Source organism: Pinus tabuliformis, chromosome 3_1 (assembly GCF_031772625.1).
Source record: "Pinus tabuliformis cultivar Carrire ecotype Pingquan chromosome 3_1, CPIR1, whole genome shotgun sequence".
In the NCBI taxonomy this organism is placed as follows: domain Eukaryota; kingdom Viridiplantae; phylum Streptophyta; class Pinopsida; order Pinales; family Pinaceae; genus Pinus; species Pinus tabuliformis.
The window spans coordinates 795556939-795574289 of record NC_142301.1 but is presented as its reverse complement, the minus strand read 5'-3'; the positions used below and the strand labels follow the sequence as shown (position 1 = coordinate 795574289).

Below are 17351 nucleotides of genomic sequence, written 5' to 3'. Positions count from 1 at the left end.
TCAAGGTACTAAGATCCGATAATGGAGGAGAGTATACATCCAAGGAAATTATTGATTTCTATAAGGAGTCTAGGATTAAGAGGGAGTTAATAGTTCCATATAATCTCGAACAAAATGGAGTCGCAGAACTAAAGAACCGATCCATTGAATAAAGTGTAAAAGTAATGTTGCATGATCAAGATCTACCAAAATTTCTATGGGGAGAAGCCATGAAGATAGTTGTATACATTAAAAATCGAAGTCCCCACAGGGCACTAGATAATAGAACTCTTGAATAAGTATTCACTCGGAAGAAACCAACTATAGATCATCTCTGAATCTTTGGTTGTATTCATATACCGAAGGACAAAATAAAAGAAGTTGGATCCTTCAGGCATGAGAGGAACATTTGTTGGCTACAACAACTCCTCTAAGGCCTATATTGTAACACCCTCCTCCCATATCTACCCAAGTAATGACCAACCAGGGTAAACATGTGACGAGATACTACTATGATATGATTCAACCTCCTAGGTGTCCTTAACGAAGTGGAATCGATGGGAACACATCAAACATACCTTCCACATTAGCAACAACACTCCCAGGAGCCATCCCAACCACACAGGTATCATACCCATGGGTCTCACTGATTTTTTGAGCTATTAAACCTTTGGATGCTCCCATGCTATGAGAATGTTGGGCTTGCATGCTTACATCCAAGGACTATTTCCAGTAGACCCGTGCTAGATTCCATGGGATTTAAGGCACATTTCAAGCCCAAAATTCTGACCACTGCCCAAAACTTGTTGTAACTTCAGGAATCCATTAAACACATGATGAAAATACTAATAAACCAAAAAATAATCCACTACTAGGCCTGACCATCCCCAACCGGGACTGACATTCTGTCAAACACTTGGCATCAATAAAATCTACAGGTCTAGGATACAAGGCAAAGCATGAATGGCTAAAAACTCTTATGAGACATGATAAGAAGGATCACCACCTTCTCCCTTGAACTATTATGACATCAATTAGGTCTTGCATCCATCATTTTAAAAATTACAAGTAAATTCATGAAATAACCATGACATGAATCGGTCACTTAACCATGCTTATAATGAGCATAAAACCATGAAAATAATAGTGAGATATCAACCATTAAATCCACATATTAATAAGTACAAAAGAAAGAGAACTTAGCTTTTACTAAACATAGGCAAATCCAACCAGGATCGGGACTTCCATGTACCACCCGATCGTAGACATGGTTGAACCAAATCTTTCTTTTAGCGAGCCACCCCCGTGCCATATGTTGGGCCTTCAAAATGTCTTTAAAATGAAATCCAATTTTACGTTTATTACCACCATTTTACTCACATGTCGCAACTCCATAACCATATAACCTTTCATTGGCCACGATTTTCATAAATATATGGGTTAGGATCCTTATTTACCAAAGTTACTTATTTTATGTGTTTAAAGTGAATTTATGATTAAAAACTAGGAAATTAACATGGTTTCATGTATCTATATATGTGGCTTGAGTTTCATAACATGTATAGGTTATTTGGAAGCTTCCAAGGCACCCTTATGTGGCCTCCAATGCTCAAATTCGAATTCCCTTCAAAGGAGATTTGGAAAAAAGGTCAAAGAAGGATATGTGTCCTATTTGGATTGTAACTCTATGAGGTGTCTCATAATTTCTTATTTGGATTAGAACTCTATGAGACACCTAGGGAATATGTGTCTCATATGAACTATTTGGTTGTAACTATATGAGATTTTAGTGGATCCTCATTAAATAGGGTAGCTTCTTATGTTTTTGTATAAATAGGAGAGCCTTTTCCTTTGAAAGGCATGTGTAAAGTTGGGGAAATGCTCATGTTTTGAATATAGAATTTGGATTTGGCACCATGCTCATGAGTGATGTTCACTTTGATTTGGTTATGCTTGTATTTGGAGCCTCTCAACTTTCCATCCCTCATGCTTTTGGATTGGCCATCTATAATGTGTGAGATTTATTGTTTTTCATAGATTAAGATTTATTGCTTTCATAGATTAAGATTTATTTATTTCATATCTTTTCCTGTGTGAGAGGTTAAGAGTGATTGTTTTTATTTGCTTTCATAGATTAAGATTTATTTCTTTCATATCTTTTCCTATGTGAGAGGTTAAGAGTGATTGTTTTTATTTGCTTTCATAGATTAAGATTTATTTCTTTCATATCTTTTCCTGTGTGAGAGGTTAATAGTGATTGTTTTTATTTGCTTTCATATCTAGAGGTTAAGAATTATTGTCTTTGATACCCTTGACTCACCTCTCCAAGAACTCACCGGCCTCCAAACTGTCCTCCACATCAGCCTCTAAGGAAGCACCAGGGTTCTGTTCGAGAACCCCCTCCTAGTCCAACAGATTATCAGCACTCCCACCGACAACTTTCTCACTTGCATCCGCACTCAGATAGACATCCCTCTCGGGATCAATACACAAATTATCCCCAAGGTTTTGTTCCAGAACCCCCTCCCAATCAAGCACACTAACAACACCCAGCCCAACAACCCTCACCCAAGCAATTGCACTCAGACAGGTAGCGCCCTCAAGAATACCACTCGAAAACTTAGTCACACCAGACGCCTTGAGAATCTTCCCTACAACCTAGACCCAACCACTAACTCTCAGATACCTCAGCTTTAGCTGCCAGGCCTTCGAAGAGGCCGCCTGAGTACAAAAGAACCTTAAACCATAAAAACTAAACATAGAATTATTCCTTAAATAGAAAATGCATGATTGTGTGATGATGTAGTACCATGGGGAGGAACTAATGGCGCTATAATCCCGATGTACCTCCATAAATTCCCAGAAGTATGCCATTATTTCCCAACTCTGCTCCTGGTCCTTCATTCGAATCCTAAGCTTCCTCCCACGAAAGATCAAGGTGTTTCTGAGCATGGGAATTAATTTCTGCTTTTAATTCCCCATTATCTTATAATCAATCAAGATGGTGTGACGAACTTTCACCATGATCTAGGGCATGGGAGCTGGATACACACACATTGAAATATTCCATGCACAAGTGTTGTACCAGGGTGACAAACACAGACACATCATGATAGCAAGCAGAGGAGGCCCATGCCACGAGGCTCTAGGACTGGCTAAAACTAGCATGGAATGATGCGATAGGGCCCAAGGTGCAAGGGAATGAAGGGGACGGGAGAGGGGAACATGATGGAAAGGAGGGGAAGTGGGATGAAACATAAGAGGGGCGAGAGGGTTAAATAGGAAAGAGGGAAAATGGGGGAAGGGTAAGGGGGGTCAAAAAGAGAGGGAGGGCAAAGTGGGGGGGAAGAGAAACCAATAAGCCAACTTTAGAGACAAAATTTCGAAGTCCTTATTTATGATATTTGCCAACTTCTTAGCTAGACCAAGAATAATATCCTCATCCCAGAACTTGAAGCTCATCAACACAATTAGTGGATGATAGTCATGTCATCGACCTCATTCACAATACTCCTTTCTTCTCTCAACTGGTAGGCCTAGTTTCCCTGTTTGTCGGCTTCTTGGTTATTCCCTCTGAGAATATGCAAAAAGGCAACCAAATCAAAGGAGGGGATCAACCCTTGGGATATCTTGATAATTTGGTTTAAGATGATTTTTTTTGTTGATGAAGTGTAGATCATATGCCTAATGATTGTCATGGTGTCCGCTAAGACCTGTACTTTTTTAATGCCCTTCTTTTGAGCCAATGTGAGGCATAGGAACAATCCATAAGCTCCAGCTTGGTTTTTTGTCTTCCTTCCAAGCCCCCAAGCATATAAATCTCCAATGATTCCTTTGGGATTAATGAGAATCCATCCCCCTCCTGCCACCCCACGATTACCTTTTGATGAGTCATTGAATTGAAGGCTCCATTGATTCATGGATCTGATCCATTCCACCAGACCTTCCAAGGACAACCACAGAATCCACTAGGCTCGAGAGGGAAAACATCTACCCAGGAGCTGAGAGGCTAGGGATCCAACCCACAGAGACAACCAGGAGGATTCAATCTTATCCAAGGAAGGGTCTATTTCTGGTCTATGCAGTTCCATACATGTTGTAGTTCTAACCCAAGAATATTATAGATCTGATATGAAAATATAAGACAATGCAAATAAACCCAGAAATAATATGAAATGATTCTTTATTGATCAAAAACCCTTATGGTAGGGCAACACCATACATTCACTCCTTAAGGAAGGAGAACACTCCACAAGCCATATGCCTGTTCATACAATAATCTTTCTCTTCATCTATCTCTCCATGTGGAGTCTCTAGCCTCTATATAGGCCTCATACATACAATACCATGCATCATTACCATGGTTCCCTCATACCATCAACTAATACCATGGGCCCATTACATTATTATTAACTACTTGTGGTCCCTTACATGACATGGATTAACCACCTTATTTATTATTATGGCCCATACCATTATTACATTATTACCTTGGGTACCTCCCTTGGTACCCCATATTATCCCCCCTAGGTATATAACATTCCAACCCCCTAAGCATGTTTCGTCCCCGAAACATGGGAAGAACATAAATAATAAGATTTACTCAAAAGAGTAGTCCACTGGTACCATGCACGTGCATCTAGCCATCCAAGAGAAAGGTGAACCCTCGATCTCGCTGGTGCCTCGCTCGCTTGAGATGGAAGTTGACTGTGGCAGCTCTTCTGTGTTGATGTGTAGTAGGTGGATCTAAGCTTCTCTCGATCTATCATGCGGGGGTTGTTGTCCATGTAGCTAATTGATTGCCATCTTGCTGGTTGTCTTCTTGCGGGGGTTGTTGTCCATGTAGCTAATTGATTGCCATCTTGCTGGTTGTCTTCTTGCGGGGTGATGTGGGTGATGATATGTTGAAGTGTTAACCCACGGTGTCTTTTTCCTTAATTCACCCTGCTGTAGTGCCTGTTGTCGTGTCTTCTTTCCCAATATGACTTCAACCACTAAGCCCTCCTCTGATGTATCAGCAACTGTAACCTTTTCGTCTTCAGCCTCTGTTTGTGTGTGATTGTTGATCATCAAAGGCTCATCATCTGATATGTTAGACTCTGGAACATCTTTTGCTTTAGCCTCCTTGGACTCTACCTGTTTATTAATGGAAATATCTTGTAATGTAATTTTCTTCTTTTTATACCAGAGCTTCAAGAATTTCTTTTGCCCATTAATATTTATAGTACCCATTGATTCCATCCAAGGGTATCCCAAAACAACATCCATGTTATCCATATCTGAAGCATAAAAATCACCATGAAACACATACTTATCCATAGAAAGCTTCAAATCCTTATAAATTTGAACATCCTTATCATCAACCTATGTATTTTCAATTTGTTTTGCTGGGACTTGCAATTTTTTTGCCAAGTTGACATTTATGAGATTTTGCTTGCAACTCAGATTTATAGACACAATGATTTTCTCCTTCTGAATCAATCCATGAACCTGTAATAAGGAGACACCCGTAGCAATTAACCCCTTATGTGCCTCATTCTCCTTTTTTTAGCCCGAAACCATTTGTCCAAAAAGATTTTTTCAAATTCTATATCTGAAAGTGTGAGAAACTTCTTGGATTTAAGTGATGGAAGCCATTTTTGAGCCTCATCTCTTATATTAAGTATCATTGGAATCTTCCACTGTGTCCCATGTGTGGACTTGTATCTCTGTATGAATTCTTCAATAGTAGGACCATCATCTTTCCCTGTAAAATATAGCTTCTCCATGAGAAAAAAAATTCACTTACTTGGCGAAAATTGTGAAATGGCCACAAATCCGTCAATATTGCTCAGAATTTCTATTATAACCTGTTTTTGGAAATGGAACAACCATTCTGCATTTGCCCATGTGATAGAAATCCTGATTCAGACACTGGAATTTCAGATCCGCGCTGCTACTCTGCCGGCATCACCAAAATTTCTGCAAAAAGAGCTGATTTTAAATCAGCGATATCTCCCTCATCCGGACTCCGATTCGACTGATTTGTTTTTTGAAATTAGGTGTTTTTTCACAAAGATTCCATATCTACAATTAGATTTTGCAGATCATGCACCAGAACGTCCAGATCTGCGCCGCAAACCCGCTGCCCTGAAAAATTGTCTGCAACCCCACTGATTTTTAGATCAGCGATATCTCCTTCATCCGGACTCCGATTCAACCGATTTTTTTTTTTAAATCGGCTATTTTTTCACAAGGAATACAAATCTACAATTAGATTTTGCAGATCTTGCACCAAAACTTATAGATCTGATCTGCAACTCGCCACCCAAAAATCTCTGCAAAAAATAAAAAAAAATTCTCCACTTTTGTGCCCAAGAAAGTGCTCTGATACCACTTGTTATAGCTCCGATACCACTTGTTGTAGTTCTAACCCAAGAATATTATAGATCTGATATGAAAATATAAGACAATGCAAATAAACCCAGAAATAATATGAAATGATTCTTTATTGATCAAAAACCCTTATGGTAGGACAACACCATACATTCACTCCTTAAGGAAGGAGAACACTCCACAAGCCATATGCCTGTTCATACAATAATCCTTCTCTTCATATATCTCTCCATGTGGAGTCTCTAGCCTCTATATAGGCCTCATACATACAATACCATGCATCATTACCATGATTCCCTCATACCATCAACTAATACCATGGGCCCATTACATTATTATTAACTACTTGTGGTCCCTTACATGACATGGGTTAACCACCTTATTTATTATTATGGCCCATACCATTATTACATTATTACCTTGCGTACCTCCCTTGGTACCCCATATTATCCCCCCTAGGTATATAACAATACATGCTAAAAGGGATATTATGACTATTACCCCAGCTGGGGGCCTGAAGGGAGCCCAAATAAGATTTGGGCCAAGAGCCGAAGAAAATCAAGAGGTCTGAAGGCCAAGTAGTTCTACAGAATAGAGGCCCAAGGACCATTGACCAAAATTCCTTACCCACCTGACGGTGGAGAAAGAGGTGGGGGATTGATTTCTCTGTGAACTCACAAAGTGAGCATCTTGAGGGAGAGGAATAATTGTCTTTTAATTATCCAATCAGTGAAACTCTCGCTTAACATCTTTTCTCTTCAGTAGTTTTTTGGCAGATCACAACCAATTTTAATTAATAAAATTAAGCATAAAATAAACATTCATGTTTATTATTATTCATGTCAGGCGTTTTTTATGGCCCATAGTTTACCAAATTACTTCAGTAAAAGTAAATTAAATATTTACATTTCACTGAGGGGTATTACAATTTAATAATGTAGAAGTAAATTTTTATATATTTTTAAAAAACTTATAGAAATTAATTATTTTACAAATTTGATTAAAATAAATTACATTAAAGATATGTATAGTTTAAATATTTCTTAAATAAATATTTTTCATGTACATTTTTTTTACAATTTCTACATATTTAAGTATTCATCATAATTTTATTTCTTTATTTAACTTAGAAAATTTTAATAAACTAGCATTTGCACCAGATGTTGCAAAGGAAACACCATAAGTATTTCCAATGGCACTTGCATATGTGTTTAGATTTTGCACAAATTTGTGCTAGAGCAGTTTTCCAAGGCTTATGTTCAATTGTAACATTCCTTTAAGGGATACATAATATCAAATTGGCAAAGGTAAGTATTTCCAATGACACTTGCATATGTGTTTGGATTTTGTACAAGTTTGTGCTAGAGCATTTTTCCAAGGCTTATGTTCAATTGTAAGATTCCTTTAAGGGACACATAATATCAAATTGGCAAAGGACCCTCCCAGTATCATAAAATCTCATAGTGATGCAACCATATTGGCCTTCCACTACATGGTTGCATTTATTTTTTATTTTGAGCTGATGATGATCATGGCTCAAACATAATGCATGCTTATTAGGCACCTACCCACATTCTCATCATCATTCTGATTGACTTTTGTATTCTAGAATAGCTGTAGTAAGTAGAACGAAGTGTCAATGTGAAGATACATATGGTAAGAATGAGGATATCAATACGTTAGAGATGAAAGCATATGTTCTAGATATGCATCCATTTTACCACCAAATAAAAAAACAGAGGATACATGTTTTGGCATTTAGATTGGTCATTTTGCTACAAATTTGTGAATATGGAGAGCTTTGCTTATTGACTTAGATGATAGAAAAACAAATTTGGTTGTGCCTGCCAGGGTAATACATTGCAATAGAGAAGATTATGATGAAGCCTTTGTTGAGGAAAATGAAAATTATATAGACAGATTGAGAAGCAAGCGTTTTGAGTTCTACAAATTGAATTTTTCTCAAAAATCTTCTATAGTTGGTACAATGATTGTTGTTAAAAACACCTGGATGGAATGTACAAAGTGGGAAATGCACTGATATTGCTATCTATACACGTGTTGAATTCCCTTTATAAAGAGAGTATGTTGCATGAAGCAACTACAATCCTTGATGATGTAGTGAAAAATAGAGAGGTGCACAAAGCATCCCAAATCATGTTGATGCAATGCAACATTATTGAAATCTCCATCTTTGTGTATTCTGAGCCAAATTGTAACATTTATCATATAATATTGCTAGTTGTATCCAGAGGCTTTCTCTTTTATGATTTTGACTGAAGAAAGGAAATAATAAAAGAATAGCAACTCGAGTTGTTTTCTTACATGTATCCCCATCAAAATCATTCTTTGCAAGAAAATAAACATCCTCCACTTTAGCAATCTTAGTGGAGGAAGAAAATGATCTCTTTCATACCACACAGGAAAAGGTTCATATTGAGCAATGATACACCAATTGATCAACATTTAGCAGATCAGTTGACATGAATCATTTCCTATTGATACGATGACAACAAACATATTATCAAATGAAGCTTTGCAGTCCAAAGCGCTCAACTCCTTCTCTCTAGTTATCTATGCATAGTTGATTGTGGCATAGGGTAAGAAACTAGAACAACATAAGGAACATGTCCTGGAGGAAGCATTACAGGAGTGCCAACAGTGGAAACTATAGGCCCACCAAGGGGCTGACCAATAGTAGCTCCATATACACTAGGAAGCCCTGGCTGAGAAGTATGATTAGCAGATTGCCCTGCAGATCTTGAAGATTGATTTCCTTGACCAGTTATAGGTCCTTGTGGTGATGATACACCACTCCCATTCACACTAGTAATATCATGAATGCTAGATCGTCTTATGTCCATGTTCATCGAATTCAACCGAATAAAATAGTGCATGACTAGTCACCTATTTGGCAGTTCAAGAAATAACAAAATTCCTTGAGATGCTCCTCCAGTCACCTTTGCCAAATTTTTCCAGACCAAGCAAGAACATCTTGCATCAGAAAAGATACACACATTATCATTAAAATTGGCCAAGGTAGAGTATTTGCTTCACCAATTTTTTCCAAACCAAGCAAGAACATCTTGCATGAGAAAAGATATACACATTAAACAATGTAAACTTTGAAACGGGAACTATAAACTCAAAATGGGAACTCTGGCCAAAAAACCCTGTAAAAACATAAAAAACAGTGCTAAAAATGAAAAGTGTTGATGTTGGAATAACACTTTTTTTTCTAGGGTAAATCTTCAACATTTTTTTAAAATGGCAGTGAAAACCAATTTTTTGTGCAAAAATTGTCCAGAAAACACCCCCAAAACGAAGTGTAGATGGTTGAATAACACTTTTTTTTTTCAATGGTGAATTTTCTGCAAAAAACACCCTCAAAACGAAAAGTGTTGACGTTGGGATAACACCTTTTTTTTCAAGGTTAAAATTTCAACATTTCGAAATAATGGTGTAAAATATTTTATCATGACCCCGAAAAACATTAAAATTTCAAAAAACAAACATAAAAAAAAATAGCAAAACATAAATTAAAATATATACTAAAAACAAAAACAAAAAAACAAAAAAAATCAAATATATAAAAATAAAGCAAAAAAAAAATCAATCATAAAAATGTAAAAAAAAAAAACAAAATTAACCCAAAAAGATAAATTAAAAAACTAATATATATATATATATATATATATATATATATTATAAACAAATAAATTGTAAAAAAAAATGGAAAAGATATATATATCTTGTAAACCATAAAAAACTTGGCAAAAAAAAAAAAAATAGAAAACTAACAAAAAAAAATTAAAAACTACTAAAATTAAGATTAAAATATTGATTACTTAAAAAACAAATATAAAAAGACAAAAAATAAAAATAAAAAAATGTTAAAAAAAAATTATTTCATAAACCATCAAAGAATTTGGAAAAAAAAAAACAAAAAAGCAAAATTATAAAACACACATATATATATATATATATATATAAGTAAGTAAAAATTAAAAAATTAAAAAAGACATTAACAAAAACTAGGAAAAAAAATTAAAAACAAACTAGATGAAAAAAATTAAAAATTAACAAAAAAAATTAAAAATTAAAACCAGTAAAATTAATATTAAAAAAAAAATTAAAAGATTTAAATTTTATAAAAAAAAAAAATATGTATTTTTGATTTATACATATATATATATTATATTATATTAAACTTACATTGTTTATTTAAAAACAAAAAACAAAAAAGTTAAAATTAAAAATTTTTTTAAAACAATTTTTTTTTAATTTCAAAAAAAATTATTTTTTTTAAAACAAATTTAATATATATATATATATATATATATATATATATATATATATATATATATATTTTAAACAATAATTGTTAAAAAATATTAATTTTTTTTAATGAATTTGTTTTTTAATTAAAATAAAAAACAAATTGTTAAAAAATATTAATTTTTTTAAATAATTTTTTTTAATAATTTTTTTTTTGTAATAGAAGAAACCTCGCCACTGTGCAATTTTGCCTAGGACCGGTTTTTTCTATTTTATTTTTAATTCAGGCAAAAAATATATATTTTTTAACCATTTGTTTTGTTTTTGTTTTTGTTTTTTTGTTTTTTTTGCTTTTCTTTTGTTTTTTTTCAAATAATAAAAATAAAAATTGTTTAATATATATTTATATATATATATATATATATATATATATATATATATATATATATATAACTTGTTTAAAAAAATGGTTTTAAAAAAAAAATTTTTTTTAAATAGAAAAGAAAAATTGTTTTTAAAAAAAATATAATGTTTTAATAATTTTTTTTTAATTAATAAAAAAATTCTTTTCAAAAAAAATAATTTTAAAATCTTTCATTTTTTGTTTTTATATATAAAAAAGGTAAGTTTAATAAAAAATAATATTTTTTTTTTTTATAATAAAAAATACATATTTCTTTATAAACTTTAAATGTTTTTTATTTTTTTAATTTCAAAATATATATATATATATATATATATATATATATATATATATATATATATATATATATATTCTCAGTTTATTTTTGTTTGTTTTTTATAATTTTAGTTTACTTTTGTTTTTTTAGTTTTTTTAAAATGTTTTTAATATTAATTTTACTAGTTTTTTATTTTTAATTTTTTGGTTAATTTTCCCTTCTTTTTTTTAATCTAGTTTGTTTAAAAAATAAATATGTTTTTTTTTTTTTTCTATTTTTACTTACTTGATTTTATATATATATATATTTTTTTAATTTTGTGTTTTTTTTCCAAATTCTATTATGGTTTATGAGATAATTTTTTTTAACATTTTTTTATTTTTTTTGTTTGTCTTTTTTTATATATATTTTTATGTTTGTTTTTTTAAGTAATCAACATTTAAAAAAAAACAACTTGAAAATTTGTTAAGTAATCATAATTTTAAAAAAATAAAAAAAATAACATAAAATAAAATTGGACATAATAAATTTTAAAATGTGAAAAATAAGTCCTCTAAAAAAAAGTATGCTGCATCAACACATTTCAAAATCAGCATGAAAATCACTAGCATTTAAAAACAAATATTTATATTTGATACATAAAAATTTAAAGTGTCAAAAATATGCTCCCAAAAAAAAGAAGTGTATTCTCCATAACCACTTTTCAAAATCGGGTCATGTTTTTACTACCTCTACGAAACGGGTAATCATATTGGTTATTTAAAGTGCCAAAAACTATGCTCTAAAAAAAATATGTGTGTTCTGCATCACCCCTTTTCAAAATCGGCTCAATTTTTTGCTATCTCTGAAAAACGGGTAACAGTATCAGTTCTTGTTTCAAAGTTTACGTTGTTATTATCATTAAAATCAACCAAGGTAAAGTATTTGATAGTAGACACCAACATTGCTAAATATTATATATATTGTGAAGATATTAGTATTTTTTAGATTATATATATATATATATATATATATATATATAGATGGATGAAAATAAAATTTTAAAATAACATTATTTTTTAATATACACAAGTTTCTTTTATATATTTAACCTTTATATATTCTTGAAATATTATACTTCTATTATAATGGTTTGCAAATATATAATATTGTATAATTTAAAAATGTATAGTATAAATAAAATATTAGTAGTTTTTTTTTAATATATATTTAATTTTAATATATTAATGAGATATTATATGTTTATTATAATTCTGTATAAATATATAAATATATAAATACTTATAATTTAAATAAAATATAAATTAAAAATCCTCTCTCATATACACATATATTAAAAATTAATAAATAATAACAAAATTAAAATCTTTTTCAAATAAGCATATATATATTTGAATTTATATTTTATTGAAATATTACACTTTTGTTATAATTGTTTATAATATATAAATTTATATAATTTAAGTATATATGACATAAATAAAAAATTAACACGTAGATATATAAAATAAATTATAAATGTGTAAATTTTTATAATATAAATATATATGATACAAACATAAAATAAATAACAAAATTTAAATATTTAAATATTTTTTGATATACACATGTTTCTATTTATATATTATTAAAATATTAAACTTCTATTATATTTGTTTTTATTTTTATATATGCAACTAATATATATATATATATATATATATATATATATCATTTTTATTAAAATATCAAAATAATTATATAGTGTAAAAAATTGGGCAATATATTTGGATAGATTAACCAAACTATATTTACAATAATTATATAATTTTAAATGACTTTATATTTATATATATGAGATTGAAATTTGAAAATTAAAAGATTTTTTAAATTTATATAGGTTTATTTTATATATTTTATTAAAATATTATATTTTAAAAACTAAAATTATATATATATTTCAAAATTTAAAATCTACTCATAGTGAACCAAAAATATTACCAAAGGGTCAAACTGAACAAACATAACTAACATAATAGTGTAAAAAATTGGGCAATGTACTTAGATAGATTAACCCAAACTATACTTGGATAGATTAACCCAAACTATATTGAATTCAGTTATCATGAAAAATGTAAAGTATGCTCGTTACTGTAAATAAAGATATTCTTAGTGTAAATAAAGATATTCTCACTTGAACATTGATGGTGGACCAAATCCTTAAATTAATAGTCCTTCCAAATTCTTAAATTGTTAATTTATGGATACTATATCTCCTAATATAAAATATTTTACACTTATTGACATTATATAATTAACATATAATAATCTTTATAAAATTTATTTTATTTATTTATGGATACTATATCTCTTTATATAAAATATTTTACACTTATTGACATTATATAATTAACATAGAATAATCTTTATAAAATTTATTTTATTTTACTTTATTATTAACCTAATGAGTCTTTATTTTACACTTACTGACATTATATAATTAATATATAAAAATCTTTATAAAATTTATTTTATTTACCTTATTATTAACCTAATGAGTTTTCTAACTTAGAAACGTGAGAAATTATGTATGGGCCAATATGAGCATCAACACCCAACAAATATACAATTATCCAAGCACTCAAGGTTGTTATCCAAGGGATTTTTCCCATCTTATGTTTTGTTGTGACCAACACGCATTCCAAAAATTTACCCAAAACAACGAATATTTTTTTTTACGCTTATCAAAGTCGGCAACTCATGAATTGACAATTGAATAGTGTCAGGGTTAATAACTATTCAATGATTTGGTAATAAAGCTTCTTATCAAAGTCAGAAACTCATGAATTGACAATTGAATAGTGTCAGGGTTAATAACTATACATTGATTTGGTAATAAAGCTTTAAAGCATATATGCGCTCAGGTTAGTACTATGAAGGATAAGTTTATTAATTTTTCTTGGGTCAGCCAGCAATTAATTTATGCCAGTTGCCTAAGTTCCTCCGTCATCTGCACGCCATTTGGTGCCTCGACCACCATTGATCTGGCTCTCTCATCTGACGGTTTTCGTGGATTGATACAGTTATGGGTACCACTCGGTGGTGTCCCACCTCTGTCGCTCATTCGCATGGTGTGTCTCTGAGAGGTTTTCGCTCTGCAGAACCCTAGGGTTACTACGGGGGAAATTGTTTGGCTGTGAACTGTATGATTATGCACATGTTACCACTTGCATTTTGCTACCATTGGTGACTGTGCATTCTGCTGCCGTTGGTGACTGTGGTAGGAATATTGCTTGTATTTTCGGGGTTCGTTTGCCCACAAGGCAGGTAACTTTGCTTCACTGTAGTTATCGGTCTTTCTTTGTTTCTTTTGAAAACACAAAGTTGTAGGTGATTTGCCCTTATGCTTTCGTTCTTGTCTACAGGTTTTTGGAATCAACAATCGTCTAGGTTTTCTACACAAATGCTCACCTGCCGGTCTTTCTTTGTTTATTTTGAAAACACAAGGTTGCAAGTGATTTACCCTTATGCTTTCGATCTTGTCTGTAGGTTTCTGGAATCAACAATCGTCTAGGTTTTCTACAGAAACGCTCACCTACCGATATTTCTTTGTTTATTTTGAAAACACAAGGTTGCAGGTGATTTACCCTTATGCTTTCGTTCTTGTCTGCAGGTTTCTGGAATCAACAATCGTCTGGGTTTTCAATCAACAATCCTCTGTGTTTTCTACAGAAACTCTCACCTGTCGATCTTTCTTTGTTTATTTTGAAAACACAAGGTTGCATGTGATTTACCCTTATGCTTTCGTTCTTTTCTGCAGGTTTCTAGAATCAACAATCGTCTGGGTTTTCTACAAAAACACTCACCTATCATTTCCTGCTGAAACACTCACTTGGGTTTCCACAGGTAACACGTTCCTCTGTTCTTAAGGAATTTTAGAGTGAGTTTTCTTCTAAAGCACTGGCCATCCTGAGGTTTCTGCTAAACCCTTTTCATTTTAGGCCAGCTTCAGGGGTTTCCACGACCATCTGGCATCAACAAATGCACCGACTGCGGGAACGCTCCGCACCATTTGCACTTGGTATTAGTTCATGCAACCCAGAAAATTGTTTTGCTTCGGCGTTAAGCAGGTTCTCAGATTAAACTTAACTATTAAGGGTTAGTCTTTTGGCTTCCCGAAAGATTGTTTTTTATGAGAAAGGTTTTGTATTTGCAATGTCTCACCGAGCTTTTCGGTTTAGCAACAATGTGCTTATTATTTTTTAATAACCCTGACTGTTAACTAAGTGCTCAGCTCTATTTTGTCTTTAAGTTAAAAGTCAAACTATTACTCTAATGACAGAGTTAATACCATGGTAGTATTATGTAGTTACTTGAATCACATCAATGTTCATTTTCATGTTTTCTCTATGTCAAGATATATATCAATTTTATTCTTTAACTATTATCGTACTCAACTCAGAACCGCTCCCTTAGCTGTCCCACAGGGACATGGCCGAAGGAGTAAATCTGGGTGAGAACCCTGTCTTTAACCCCAACCCACTAATACCAGCATGCACTTGTCGGGTTTTCTGTTGGGCAAGGGTTTCCAATTTTTATAATGGTTTCACGATAACTTAATGTTGTTTTTTTTATATATAGACTAGTTAATGGCAAGAAATTACAACTCGACATTCCTAAAGATCAATGGGCTACTGCATACTTTCACTTACAATCTAATTCATTTGCCACCCATCTTTAAGTTCTGGGTATGTTTTTGCTTTAGTTTCTCATTGCTACAAATAGAAATGGATTGATTACACATGTTAGAAATGGGTTGATTTACACAGGTTCTTTAATAGTTTAATCTCACTATTACCTGTTGGGTTATTATTAATGTCTCTTAAAAGAACGACTATTTCTCCTGTAATAACTTCTTTAATTTCTTAATAAAATTCCATATTTCTTTTACATTCTTACACCACAGGTTTATCAGCGTATTCATTTTCATATCGTTCTTCCACAATTTAACCAAGAAAATAATACATGTTTAGTAACAGATTTTTCAAGTCTCAGGCAAGCATATTAATTTCATAGGTTATCCTTTATCGACTCAATCGAGAAATTCCATTCTGGTATTTTGCACGGAGCCTTAAGGAACACTCCTTAATAACAATTGTTTCCTCAACAATTTCAAACAAACAAAAGATAACTAAGCATTTAGTACTTATCTCTTAAGATAAAGTTCCAGAATTTACGGATAGGGTCTCTGCACCCAACCTGCAAAGAAATGGCAATTAAGTCCAAAACCTTCCCTGTGCTTCTCTTCCCCAGAACAGTCCAAAACCAACCCAGAAGAATGACAGAAGAATGAAAGAACATCGAGTTTCAAAAAGAAATCGAAAAACCGTTTCTGCAACGAATTTGTAACGACTTTGATCGAACGGCTGAAAATTTTGCAATCGTCTAACATATAATCGTGTGGCGCACAAGGATGACAGGGGGCAAAGAGGGGAGTTGATTTCAGAGGGGAACGCCTTACGGCATAATTATTTTAACACATATATTAATCATTAATTTAATATATATATATATATATATATATATATATATATGTATATATGTATATGTATGTATATATGTATATATATATATATGTATGTATATATGTATATATGTATATATATAGATATATAGATATATGTATGTATGTATGTATGTAAGTATTGTTATTTTTACACCGAAGGTGTTTCTTTTTTAATATGTTTGTCATCAACAATTGTCTACCCTTTCATTTTCCACCATTAATTCGACCAAATAATTGTCACTATTACTTTTGTTTTCCACTGTTGGATCTGTCAAGGCACGCTAGGTCCTGGCCATGTTGCATCTTAATGAATTTCCCTCCTCACTATTCTACACCCAAAAGGCTTGTGTGTGTCATGCAGGACTAGTCTCTGTCTGGCAAGCAATTTCAACAATCTAGTCACGCAATTGACAATGGAGCTACGCATCATTGAATTCGAAACAAAATATGGACTCAAAACCTTCCAAGATGGTAAGAGCTTTCCTTGTTTCCAA

General features: G+C 31.9%; 1 protein-coding gene across 1 annotated transcript; it reads left to right on the top strand.

Moving 5' to 3' along the window:
- Nucleotides 1–3273: 3273 nt before the first annotated feature.
- On the top strand, nucleotides 3274–15732 carry LOC149189832 (uncharacterized). The gene is made up of 6 exons (XM_089410355.1): nucleotides 3274–3284; nucleotides 14375–14618; nucleotides 14841–14929; nucleotides 14965–15012; nucleotides 15112–15197; nucleotides 15298–15732. Exons 1-6 carry the CDS (start codon nucleotides 3274–3276, stop codon nucleotides 15432–15434), a joined length of 615 nt encoding a protein of 204 aa, XP_089266481.1. The 3' UTR covers nucleotides 15435–15732.
- Nucleotides 15733–17351: the final 1619 nt, after the last annotated feature.

What these genes read in the sequence shown, in the direction of transcription:
- LOC149189832 (XM_089410355.1), top strand. An exon ending in TTCAATCAACAATCCTCTGT is followed by an intron (nt 15,013 to 15,111) that starts GTTTTCTACAGA and finishes TCTTTTCTGCAG; the next exon opens with GTTTCTAGAATCAACAATCG. An exon ending in ACTCACTTGGGTTTCCACAG is followed by an intron (nt 15,198 to 15,297) that starts GTAACACGTTCC and finishes ATTTTAGGCCAG; the next exon opens with CTTCAGGGGTTTCCACGACC.